Here is a 13,955-nt window from a genome sequence, read left to right as displayed (position 1 = left end):
TACAGTAAATCTGTTAAGTGTTTATTCCTACAGGATAGCTTTTAAAGAATCTTGACGCTTTTTAATTATCAGTCGTCTGTCATCACGTACATATTTTATGGGGGCACTATCGCTGTTCTTGAAACCAAACACCCAAGTTACCTCCACTACGAATACTTTTAACAGCTGATTGCCCTAGGTTATACATCTAAAGTCCCTTAATTTTACCAAAAACTAGAGGAGGACCATATACTGTAGTTATGAAAAGTTATGTCTGGAAGATTGCAAATTGATTTTAAAAAGGTAGAAACTTAATTCACTCAATTTTTTCACCAAATAAATATTCATTCATTTATTTAATTAATTAATTAATCCCTTTTCCTTTTCCTTTTCATAATACAAAATGTTTTCACCCTTTTGTAAACACTGAGCTGCATATTCCGAATATTCTGAGAAAAATGTCAACAATGTCAAATATGAAACCAAGTTTATCATCTTTTAATAACGATAGAGATACCCAGTCGCAGTTATTAAATTGGCTGGTTACAGACTTGAAGTGATTCCACCTGACATTCGTATTCCAGCAGACATGTGTACTTACATCTGTTCTCTTAATCTTCCTATGCATGCATAAATTTACATCCATACCCGGGGCATTCACGAAACCTAGCGTACAAAGCAGTAGTAATTTGTACAGGGTAACATATTACTTGTACTAGCTAGCGTATAACCCTAACCCTGACTCATTCCAGATAAAGTCTACCTGTACTCACTTGGACTCACTCGTACTCATGCTAGTTATACTTGTAAGTCCGGCTGATGCCTTTCGTAACCACATTTGCACAAGTTACCACATTCCCTCAAAGTTTATACAGTTTGAGCAGTGCTGATACTACAAACAATGTATAGGGTGACAGTGTTATAAGTAGGATGCTAAGGGGGCTGCAGCATCCTGCAACTAGGCTGGGTAGAACATAACTGTGTTTGTTCTGTGCGGTTTCACTCAATAGGTACTGCTGGTCTGGTGAGATTATCTCTATTGATTGATATATTGATTGATATCTTGATAGATATATCGATTCACCCTAGCTGCAGGATATTTTGATATCTTTTTGAAACGGTACCTAAAATTTCTCTCTATCCAAAATTGCAATTGATCGGCAATTTGCCTCATTAACTAACTACCGTGACTCACAACAACTGCAGCCCCAATATGCAAAGTTTGCTAGATTAATATAGGCATCTAATTAATGAAAAGTATTACATACTGTAGTCTGTATAAAGTTAAGTGTTAACATTTGTTCTGAAAAGCAACAGACTTCCTCAAGCAGTTTTATGATCAAATGACAATAGTAATGATTGCATAGTTTTCTGATGTCGAGAGAAAAGCTGCTAAAGGCAACCCACCCAACCCTATTCATTAAGAGACATTGTGCTCCTAAGGATAGACAGTTTTACTAGTACATTCCACAGCAAGGTAAACGAAGACTAGATCAAGTCCAATCAAAACATAACAGAGCCAACTAGTGAGCTGGAATTAGGTTCATCAAATATTGATTATTTTTCTAGAATGTTTTCTTAAAATATTCGTCAATACAAGTGTTGTTTATGTTGGTTTTGATACATTATCTAATCATGAACCTGAGGTTCCCACGCATGATGTGGGTGGGTAATGTCCGGCAACAGAAATTTATATCTACTATTCTGGTGTGCATAACATTGAAACTTCGTGACAAGAGTTCATAGAGATCTGTATATTTTGGCTTGCAGTCAACTAGCATGAATAACAACCATGTTAAGAACAGGTTCTTCACCTTCTTCAATTTTGTCATGTTAATATTAATATTAATAATAATAATGTTAATATTGAGTAAAAAGTACAAAGACTGCTCAAAAAAAAATGAGGAAGATGCGCGCATTGCACTTTTAAAATTCAATGCCCTATTTTGTCTCTCTTCTTGTAAGGGTACTTGTGAACTTTCATCACGACTCTGATATCTGTCTCCTAAATTTCATACAAATTCTCTGCGAAAATTATCTTACTTCGGCTCCCAATTCGGATCATAAAAATTAACTAGCTGATAATGTTTCCTGGTCCTAAAGTTGATTTTTTACTTTTTTTTTATTTTTTACTAAAAATATTGTATGTCCTTGGCGCCTGTTTTTTTTTTGTCACATAGACTATAAAGAACAAAAGCATCTTGTTTATTTGTTTAATGTTGCAATGCCTGTCTGACCTAAATAGTATTATTTACTTAATACGAGCTTCAGAAGCTGACAAACTTACAACAACTGCCTTTTGTAGGGTGTACTGTAATCTGATAAATGTATGAAATATAAAAGCTTTCTGCAGGCACAAAGTAGAATTTTATCACTATCAGATTCCTATATATTTATCAATAATCTCTCTATATACAACAGGTCCCAAGAAATCTCAACTATTTCAATGTCTTCTTAGGATTGACTAGATACCTAAGTACTGTAGGATCAATTGTCTTCCCCTAGAATGAGAGATCCTGTGTTCCAACTTATCAAAATACCAGATTGTCTTTCGTATCCATGAAAGTGAAGTTAGACTTGGTGACCCATGGATAGTACATCTTCTTAAATTAGCTACATAACCAGTGGGTTGTTGTCTACAGTATGTGTACATGAAATAAGCTACATAAACCAGTGGGTTGTTGTCTACATTATGTGGACATGAAATAAGCTACATAAACCAGTGGGTTGTTGTCTACAGTATGTGTACATGAAATAAGCTACAAAACCAGTGGGTTGTTGTCTACATTATGTGTACATTAAATTAGCTACATAACCAGTGGGTTGTTGTCTACAGTATGTGTACATGAAATAAGCTACATAAACCAGTGGGTTGTTGTCTACAGTATGTGTACATGAAATAAGCTACATAACCAGTATGTGTACATGAAATAAGCTACATAACCAATGGATTGTTCTATAGTCTGCCATATATACCTACAAAGAGAAGATGCATACGTATGAATAGGAAGTGCCAGCAAAATGGATGAAGCATACAAACTTTACAGCATGGCTCAGAGCTACAACACCTTGTGTTGAGAACTTAGGCACAGTGTCAGAAGTAAAACGCTGAGGGGATGCAGCATCCTTGCAGCAAGGCTGCATTGGACCTTTTGTGCTCGACCTTTCACACACTAGGCGCACTGACTGCTGGTCTGTTTGTACATGTATAGCCTCTATTGTTTGATATTGATGCAATGATATTGCACATACAGCAATTGTAGCTGCTACCCCATTTTCTTTTGACATGTGGACAATGCCTTACTCAACATCAGCAACGACCTTTCTTCAGAGCTCGGATAGGTTCACGACAATCGAACTGATTTTCCTTGATGCTTATGTCTTTAATTACAGCATTAGTTGACAGTTTATTTTTTTATCTTGAAATGAGTCCACAGACTCCACACAGTCTTGCTTTTAATATATTTATGTCTTCTTCTTCATATTTTGTTCTTAATTTGTAGTGTTCTTAGTTTGTGTTACCAGATAAATTATGCTTGAATTTTTAAGATTTAATGCAACAGTTGTCTTTCTCACGTTCACACTTGCAAAATTAACTAGATTTTACACTAAACAGATGAGAAAATTTAACACAAGGTGGGTTCTCTTTTGATTATACATTTTCATCAATCAGGAAACCTCAATTAGTAGTGGAGAGATTGTAGAAACAAATATAAATAATTAATGATTTGTCCTGATGGCAAATGGCTGATCAATTTCTGGCCATTTCCAAGAGATTACTTGACAAAAACTTTAAAACTAATCAACCATGGACACGAGATCATCAAAAGTTGATGACATTTAAGACTTTCATGACTCAAACTTTAATTTCAAATGGCTTTGGGGTAAGTCTTGTTTTACACCACCAAAATAAATTATCAAGATCTGTGACACAACGTCCAGGGTTCGATTCCTACCTTCGACTGATGAGTCTCAAAAGAACGTAACCGGTCTTGAAGTGAAATTTTTCTGCTGTGTTGATCTTTATTTATTTATACTATATATGTACTACTTGCTACATGGTCATTTCTTAATTATGGCTTGGCTTTCCTATAAAAAGTGGTAATTCTGTGTAAATTGTCAGATTCAAAGCACCAGGGGTGCATTCTGTACAATCATAACACTTGGGTAATACGCCCTCATTGGCAGTTACACAAAGCCTGTGTATACGCAATCACACACCAGTAGAATCAGCTGTGGTCGAGTGGTTTAGACTTCGGTCTGTGACACAAGGTCTGGGTTTTGATTCCTACCTTCGTCTGAGTCCCAAAAGAAAGAAACTGGTCGTGAAGTGGAATTTTTCTGGTGTGTTGACCTCTATTGGATCAAACCATATAAATATCCAATTTAGCTCTTAAACAGTTTTTAATACTACTACTATCTATTATGCAGGCCCAGGGTTCGCATTAGCCGCGAGATTGCGCGATTCGCGCAATTTGATCGCATTTGGGAATAAACGATTAGTAAAAAGCCACTTGCGATTACTATTTTTTAGTTATCCCGTCTATAATCCATAAACATCGCGTAAAATTCCTTGTCAGCCTTTCCTTCTTTGAAATAAACAAATGAATAAATAATAATTTCTTCCACATGGTAGCCTAACACCACACTAAGTCAATGAGAAATATAGCTAAGCCTAACCATCTGTTTATTTGCTGGAGTTGTGACGCAGTTATAAGACATCCATGGAATACTTTCGTTATTGCTGTTACATTCGACCACATGGTTGCCTAACACCACACTTAGTCAATGGGGGTAGTCTAGCCTAGCCATCTGTTTATTAGCTGAAATTGTGACGCAGTTATAAGATATCTATGGAAAGCTTTCGTTATTGCTGTTATCTTCGAACACATGGTAGCCTAACAACACACTAAGTCAATGGGAAATCAGCCTAACCATCGGTTTGCAATTTTTTTTTTTTAAACAATCACACTTTGCGTATGTTTCAGGTAATAAATTAGGAACCGGGTAGTATCGCGTCGAGCGGGCCCCTTCGTTATTGCTGTTATCTTCGACCACATTGTAGCCTAACACCACACTAAGTCAATGGGAAATCTGCCTAACCGTCGGTTTGCCATTTTTTTTTTCTTTTTTTTAAATCACACTTTGCTTAGGATTCGGGTAATAAATTAGGAACCGGGTAGTATCGCGTCGGGCGGGTACCCAGGTACCCGGATAACCCGTGCAAACACTAATATATATATATATATATATACATATATATATATATTTGAAATCGTAATGAGTTGGAAATCAAGAACAATGAAAAAACTTCCAGCCTCCACCGGGATTCGAACCCGGGCCTCCCGCTTTATATGCGGACACCCTAACCACTAGGCTATGGTATATATTTTTGTACCACATTCAACTCCACACCATCACATCACAAAAAAACTTCAAATTGCAAATGGAAAACAAAAAGTGAGTACCCTACAGTGTCTTACACTCTTACTGGTGCATAAAAACACAAAACACACACTAAAATATTAATGAAAATAAATGACAAAGAACATGCTCTCAGTTCTTTAATGGGGAAAAAAGTTGGCATCTCCATCAAATATTTGGTGTCAAAGATGGTATTAACTGTCTAATAAGAAAGGTGTCCCACCTTTTCACCACATTTCAACAAGAAAATGGGGTACCATTAGCAAGTTATTGAGAATGAAGATCTTCCTGTTTACATAATGAGGATATTTGCATTCCCTTTCTATTTACCATGGTTACGAATAACACTCAAAAGTGCTCATTTTACTGTTCATTGCTAGATAACGCACAGGTTCTTTTATCAATATTTTCCCCAAAAATTATTGGTTTGGGGATTTACTAGCGACGATACTTACCTGTCTCCAAACTACATTTGCACTTTCATGTCTAACTAAGCTACATGAGTGGAAACATTTCAGCACTGCGCCCTCTATTCCTACTTCCCGGACACCGCCCACTTTCTCCTCCTTCCGAATCTACCATTCAGAAGTGAAGCTATGTGATTTTGCGTTGGATTTTCAACTGACCGTTTCCAATGCTCTCTCATACTGGTTAACGTGTTGTGTCTTTCTATCGTCTGGAACTGATTATCCGTCACTTTTTACTGTACAAGTATCATTTTAATGATTTCAGCTCTCACTGAAAAGTTCAAAACTAAGGGTGGGAGGGGAGGGGTCAGTGGAGGTGGTGACGACTATTGGCAGCAGTCTGATCAAACACTGAAAATATATAAAGTTGACAATTCGAAACCACATGCGTACAAACACTCATATATATATAAATGCCATACCTGATATCCTAAATCAAAGAATCCTCGGTTCAATATTTTGATGGCTACTGTAGCATTCCCATGCCTGAACGTATCTCTAGCTTTGATTACGACCGCAGACCCACCTTGACCTAGTACCGCCAAGAACTGGTAACGTTTACAGAGAAGCAAGTCTGTGGAAGAAAGAGGCTTGTAGGTGAACGTGAACAGTTCCAGATACAGTACATTACTAACATCCACAAAGGTTTTAAATACTAACACACATGACGAAGCCATGTTTGAATGGGAACACTGACACAACAGGTTTCAACAGGCGAGTCAACATTATTGTTAATTTCAAGAAGGCCAAAACAAGCAATCCATGTGTATGATATCAAACTCAATAGTTTAGGTTCTTTCTGCTGTCTTTATGCAAATTTATGCAAATTGAGTTAAGATGAAGCGGTAAGATGCATCGTTAGCAAGGTGAAGTATAACTATCTAGTTTCCAGAAACTTTCCTTTTTTTATAATTTTAAAACCTCCAGATTTGGTTTTCTTTCTCCTTTTCAAAAAAGATGCTAAACATTTATTTTTACAGTCTTTGTTATGGAAAGGCACCATGTCAAAAAGCAGAGCTGCAGCAGCTGTAAACCCCCTGCAGCAAGGCTGAATCCATAGAGATTATCTCACCAGACCAGCAGTGCCTATTGAGTGTAAATTGTAGTGCCTATTGGGTGAAACTGTACAGAACACAAGACTATGTCCCAGCTTTGTAACGAACGCAGGAATCTGCGTCCCGGACGCAACGTTTTAGCCAGGGACGCAAAATCTTTAAATTGCTTGCGTCCTGGAACGGGCAGGGCAGGCGAAAAAGAGCGGCGGGTAAGGCCGCCCCTGTAAAACAGCGAAGCTAGGGCACTGGGCCATCTGCACTATATATTGTATAGAACATTCACACAGTATAGGCAGTGATACTATCTCATCTTTACAACTACTCTAGGAAAGTAGGTCATACAATAAATGCAATTGGTGTTCGATCGGGACACCACCTTTTGTAACGGGACGCAAAGTTTTTGAGGGACTTGCGTCCATGGGACACAAACTTTTTTCCTCTAGTAACATTACTGATGTTCAATGTAGCCTGACTGCAGATTGCTATGCCATATCAGTATCCTACTGTTGACACAGTGCCTAAGTATACATGGAATGTGAAAAAAATGCAAATCACTATTCCTCACATAACTAAGAGTAACCAGCTTGTGTGCATTTACTTAACCAACACTATGTTTGTATAGTTTGTCCATTAAATTGCTGGCATGAACTACACAGGTAAATTTGGGATATTTGGCATGCCTCCCAAAGCTAATATTGGTATACACATTCCCTTTAAATAAGTTACTTTCCTTAGCAGAAAGTGTTACTTTTATGGAGGCTTGGAGAACTCCTAAAAGCTTGGAGTGCGCTACTCAAGACCCTAGAAGTCATCAGCATAGTCATCATTCAAAACAATAACATAAAACAAAAATAGGAGACATGTATACACATCTAAATTTATTGAGTATCCTATAGCAAAATACGATGCAAAATGGTGAATTGCTATACAAGTGCAAAGAAGTATATAGCATATTCGTAAAACAAGAACTCATCTATTCGGGTTGCATCAGATTTGGCATTTCAAATCCAGCTGGATATAGGTCATGGTATTGGGGAGGGGGAGGGTGGGGGGTGGGGGAGAGGTGTCTTTCCTTTCTAGTCATGTTATTCAGTAACAGATCTTCATTGAATGAGTCGACTTTGCATCCTTAATCAGATCTCTACTGTTTCAGTTGCTGTATTGCAGGATTACGGGATTGTGGAATATGTTACCACTTGAAATCAAGATGGCTTAGAGTGTCTCCTCCTTTAGAAAGAAGCTTAAACCTTACCTTATGCAACAAACTTTTTTGATGGACACTTTGCATTAATTTTGTAGTCCTGAGTTCATTGGCATTTGCACCTTGAGTGCCCTTTTCTGTGTGGATACGAGCGCATCATAAATCTGCGGGCTACCGTGTAAAAACTCAAAAATATATTCTGGCATTCTAGGGCACATCAACCTGCCTCACAGTGTGGGGCATGAAGCCACAGCCTACAAAACTGCTACACAAGAATTGAACAATAAAGTATTTCCCAGCAATCACTATTCTTTATTATAGTTGTATTCATCTTTACAACCTCCCTATTTCCCGCCAGTCATTATAATTGATCACAGACCCCAGTCTTTATCCCCCTGCCCCTACTCTCTTCTGAGGTCTGCATAGCAGTTATGAATGATTAGTTTTCGTCACAGATTATATGAATTATACGTAAAGCTTTGTCTTCATTATCATACTAATCCCTGAGTCTTACTCATCTCATCTTATCTCATCTGCAAAAAATTAATTTCAACCTGTCAGAGGGCACATATCAAAGCTTTCATCAGAGAGAGCCCACTCATTGTAAACACATGAAAATCCCTGTTTCTAGCTACAAACATAGCGAAAACCCTAACAATTTAAATCACTCAAATTGCAAGTTTGAACCTGAACAATCCAAATTTCTGGCCTTCTGCTACTTATAACGCCCTGAGGTAGTGACACAAGAGCCTTTCAGAGCTGATATGATAAGAACAAAAATCCACATTTCACAGTTATTTGTTGGTTTGGTATTTGCATAAATCTGCAATAACAAAGTGTGTAACTGCAAAGGTCTCTAGGCTGCATGGTACCATGTTTATCAGCAAAAGAAAAGTATTTATTTGTTCAAATGGAACAATATACAAGAAATGGCCAAATGTTCCATGAATATATTTCAACAAGAAATGGATCAAAATTATGCACAAATGTGCCAAATTTGAAGAGTTTCAAGAGCTGTTCAGTGATGTTCTTAGACACTTGCTCTCAAGACCGTGGTTGCACTTGGGCAATGGTTTCCTTTATCAAGACTGTCAAGAAATTTGAATGCACACAAAAGATTGTCTTAATTTAGAACAGCTGTAATGGAGATACAGTGACTTTTTGGTGCACCGATTGCAAATTAAGACAAGCAGAAAAGTATTAGCTTTCAAGTTCCGCAGACTTGCCGAAGTTTAATGCTCTTGGGTCAGCAGTGCCCGATTTTTTCCATAGATCATGAGATTCTTGTACTTGCTATCTATGGGGTTGACTTTTTGCCCCCCTAGTTTTCCTTTTTTTTGGTATGTTTGCCTGTTTATAGCATCCATTCATACAGTTTTACAGAATTAACCTTAACATGGATAACATCAATTGACAACAACTACAGTAAATTTATACACAGCCCCACATTATAACAAACGGTACTACACAAGTATCTACTGTATATATAAACTATTGTACTGCACCATATGGAAAGCACACACACATACAGAAACATCACAGTATGGGCTATGTTCCACTGTACAAAACATGATTTACATAACACAAGGTTGACATTTACATTCAGAGGTTCCTCTGATGCTGCTTGCCTAACACCATCTTGTCTGACAAGAGCAACAAAATCTTACAGAAAAACACTCACCGTTTTCTGTCAAAGCGAAGACTCCATCTTTTGCTGCAACGCTCCTTCTGCTTTCTAAAAAGGGGAAACGCAAGAAGCAATGTTAGTCATATTGGCACAAAACCATTAACGACGTCTGTCCTGAAAATTCCACACAACATTTTTTTTTTTTTTCTGTTCGAACTTCAGACGAGATGAGGAATCCGAAGACAGCACACATCGTAAGCGTGGGCTAGCTTCCTGAAACCTCTTTCAATCAATTTCAGTTAATAATCAGAACACCACAGGCCTCGCTTGATTCGAGACGTTAGGATTCAGGCATTATCAATTCTATCAGACTCAAGTTCACAAAAGGTCACGCTCATGTGTTTTTTTCTTAAAAGGACAGGGCGGGATAAATAATTCAAGCAAACAAGAGTTTTCTCATCAAAGGAGATCTCTAAGATTCTGTGTAAAAGATGAATATTAGAGTTTGTTCCACTCCGATAAAATCATCAGCTATTAAGGATATTTATTTGTTATTCCAATTGATGTGTATACCCTCATTGAGAAACTTATGTAGTTTCAGTTGAAAACTTAAGTTTAGATAATTTGTCTTTATTTATATTTATCAAGAAAGCTAACAGTTCTTTCACAGATGGAAGAGAAGGAGGGGAGTCTGTCCAAAACTGCAAAAAAAAGAGGGGGAGGGTATTTTGCAGCACTAAGACGCACCATATTTATAATCCATCAACGTGATGAGAAAATTAGTTGATGTAATACTGGCGTCAAAGGAGTGGGGGCATACAGGAAATAAATTACTTCATAAAAGCATGGTGTACAGCAGGAGCTGTATATAACTGTCTTCTAATTCTACAAGATTCTAAAGCCTGCTACATGGTACATGCTTTAAACTTTAAACGAGCTATAAATGGCAGAATAACAATAAGAGAGGTGACGAATTAATGAAAGTGAATAATAGGGCTAGTTGCCCCAATGAACCCACTTTTCCTTTTTTCGACCACCCTCTCCTCTCACCCATCCCATCCCCACCCACCCCTCCCACCCCTCACTGCTCCTTGCATCCTCCCCTTGTATTTTCTACCACTGTTTTGGTCAGTAAATACGATATTTGACTATTATGAAATAATAATTGTACTAAACGCCAACACGATGACGACCTTGTACTTTCAGATCTACATTTCAGATCCGTTCTGGGGCAACTTGGCAAATGGCCATCTACAGTCATAATAGTATATTGACTCACTAGCAGTATTGTTACAGCAGTTTGAAGCACTGCATGATATACGTATCGTAGCTTGCGTACACATAAATGACACAGGGATCAGTTCACGAAACTGTAAAAACAACAAACCAACTTTCATGTATGAATGGACGTCCACATTGAATAAATAAATCAGTTCATTCATCTTCCTGTTATGAACCTGATTAACCACTTTCGGGATGATTAGTCTGAAAGGGATCAACTCCTATTCAGGGAGTTTCCCCAGCAGGGGAGATCAACTTCCTGACGATGACACTCATACCTTCAGAGGATCAGATCTCCTCAAGTACCTTTCGATGATCCCATACAGGATCAGAACAATAGAGTAAGTAATTTTCTAGTGAGAGCAGACTCCCAATGTACATTCAGGAGATCCTTCAAAGGAGATCAACATTTACGAGAACAGCGATATTAGAGATATAATCCGATGTCAAATTTTACTATCAAAAATCTTGGTCCTTCAAGGAAACATAAACCTTCTATAAAGAAATTCATAAAATAATCTAGATCAGACTTTTCCTGAAAGAATTTTGAGATGTTTTTTAACAAGTTTGTAACTTAATAAACCATCAACTTGTGTTCCTGGATGAGATCACTCTTTGAATTTCATTCTATTCAATATTTATGTCGTTCAGATCACAGAGTTTTCTTCTGTTTCTGTTAGGAACTCGTTAAAAACCCCTCTCGGGTATCACAACGAGACAGGTTATGTTTGTTGGAGACAGGTAATGTTTGTTTTGGTAATTTGGTTGGTCTCACTGAGATGTCTGCTTCCTCTAAACGAAAATAAACTTTTCCAGGAATGTTATCGGAAAAGAGTGTAATTATTAAGCCGTTCTATATAGCTTGATGACATCAGTTTGCATATATATTTTGATAATAAGCTGTGATTCCTACTCCCATTGAAACACTGCAGGGGCTCAGTTACTGTACTTGAATAAACATAAACATGTTTTGTTGTTGTTTTCAATTCAAGCATAGCGATAAGACAACACCTTCAAAATAGTGACACAGTGCCAACTATGACCAGGTTCACACTAGTCATGATTTTCCAAGTTTTTAAAGATTGTAAACAAAATATGAAACTGAGTCAAAAAGCTCATCTCATTTATTAATAATTCTGTATAATCTGCTACTCAGCTGAACCAGGTTGTACTCTTCAAACCAGGAGTAACTGTTGATCCAAAACAGCAATACTCATATAATTCCACATAATTAAGACTAGAATCCCAGCAAACTATGTAAGCAATTGAAGATATAAAACACCTCTGTAAGAGGCAGAGTGGAATATCGGTTCTAATCCCACAACAAATAGTCCCAAACACGGAATACTATATGGACTGGACTCCAAAAAGCTCAAAGAAGTTATTATTTCTCCATTCCTACTACAGTATTGGGTCCAACATTTTGGTTGTGAAGAAAGACATGTTTCTCTTTTCAAGTGCAAGAGAATTTTGCTCTACCTTGTTGTACGGTGTCATCATCTTTGGTTGCCTTCAACAGACTGCATAATCCTCCAGTGATAAAAGGAAGAAGTTGGTATTCAGGTGGTGGAAACCGAGCGAAAGGAGCCTCGTGACCCCTTGACCTTTAAGGAGGGAAGTAAAAAGTAGAAAACGGAATGTTTTAAAGTTTACCCAAAATAAACATCATAATAACCCACTTCTTACGCCCCTTTTCAAAAGTGACTAGAAGAAGAGTTCTAAGCAAACCCAACTGTCATACTTGATCTATGTGATATAGAGACATTTCAGCAACCTTCCCCCCTAACAGCTTTAGAAAGAATTTATTCCATTTAGGAAGTTATTTTAGTTATGACGATCCTTCAAACGCAAGACAGAAGACTTGAGCAAGTCTACGTATGACATCGTCGACATTCACATGACTGAAGTTGTAACAATTTGCTCTTTGTCATTACGATGTTTTTTTTCTGTAATAGAGTTGAGTTTTATTCTTAAAGGGTGTGAAGACTCGCGCACAAAGAAACGTCTCATGCCGGTAATCTGACCTAGTTTCGAATGAGGTGTAACAGTAGTGTTAGACACCACCAGCGATCCCAGAAAATACACACACAGCTTGCTACCGTCAGTAATTAGACACTAGTGTACAGTCAATACATACAGCTACGGCCAATACCCACACCACAGTGTACATAGCAGCGAAGGACATCTCAGGTCTAGATAAAAGATAACAAGGTATCACGTTTCAATACTGTCTGCATTTTGTAGCGACAAGAAGAAAACTTCACTTGCAAGCCACAGAAAGTTTCCTTTTTTAGAGCGTGGTATGCGGTTTGGGGCGAGTCTTCAATGCCTTTAACTTGCCCTGGAGTTACTGGCTCTGCATGAGCAAGAGTTAAGAAACCTGGCATGATTTCACTGAGAACATTCACTGTTTACATTCACCCTGAAAATAAAACTAGGCTTGAAATTCTAGTGACATTATGGCATCACACACTGACAACATGATAGCCCCCTGACATGACATTTATATCCTCCATCCAAAGCAGAGAAAGATTTGTATTTCTGTTTTGTGATGTATTCGGTTTAATTTCCTTCGCATAAGATGAAGATGGCGGTTGGGTTACAGTAGCTTTTCTTTCATGGCTTGGACTTGCCTGCCTGTATCAACAATTGAAATTTATTATTTGTTGAGAAAATTCTCCTCCTTTTCCTGCATACTGTATAGTATGTTACAGTAGGTGCTTCAAGGCATTTGTTGAACTCACCAATGTATTCCCCAAACAATTTATGAATAAATTGAAAGAAATCAGTACTAGTTGTTACCTTAACTTCAAATATTTCCCGCTATACTGTAGAACCATTCTCATGGATTCTTTGCAAAATTCTGAGATTCATTTATAGTACCACATCCCTTCACATTTTATTTGTAAACTTAATACACA

General features: G+C 37.5%; 1 protein-coding gene across 3 annotated transcripts in view; it reads right to left on the bottom strand.

Annotated features, from left to right (window-relative positions):
* LOC139972121 (uncharacterized) overlaps positions 1 to 13,955 on the bottom strand; it is a 147,460-nt gene that overhangs the window by 128,791 nt on the left and 4,714 nt on the right. For all 3 annotated transcript variants that reach the window (XM_071979066.1, XM_071979065.1, XM_071979067.1), the window contains exons 2-4: positions 12,514 to 12,638; positions 9,808 to 9,861; positions 6,293 to 6,444 (exon numbers count right to left, since the gene is read on the bottom strand). In XM_071979066.1, the coding sequence (XP_071835167.1) occupies positions 6,293 to 6,444; positions 9,808 to 9,861; positions 12,514 to 12,638 (331 nt within the window). The remainder of the gene's footprint in view (positions 1 to 6,292; positions 6,445 to 9,807; positions 9,862 to 12,513; positions 12,639 to 13,955) is intronic.

The sequence above is a fragment of the Apostichopus japonicus genome, chromosome 8 (genome assembly GCF_037975245.1).
Source record: "Apostichopus japonicus isolate 1M-3 chromosome 8, ASM3797524v1, whole genome shotgun sequence".
In the NCBI taxonomy this organism is placed as follows: domain Eukaryota; kingdom Metazoa; phylum Echinodermata; class Holothuroidea; order Aspidochirotida; family Stichopodidae; genus Apostichopus; species Apostichopus japonicus.
The sequence above is the reverse complement of the archived record's forward strand: the minus strand, read 5'-3'. Positions and strand labels throughout refer to the sequence as shown.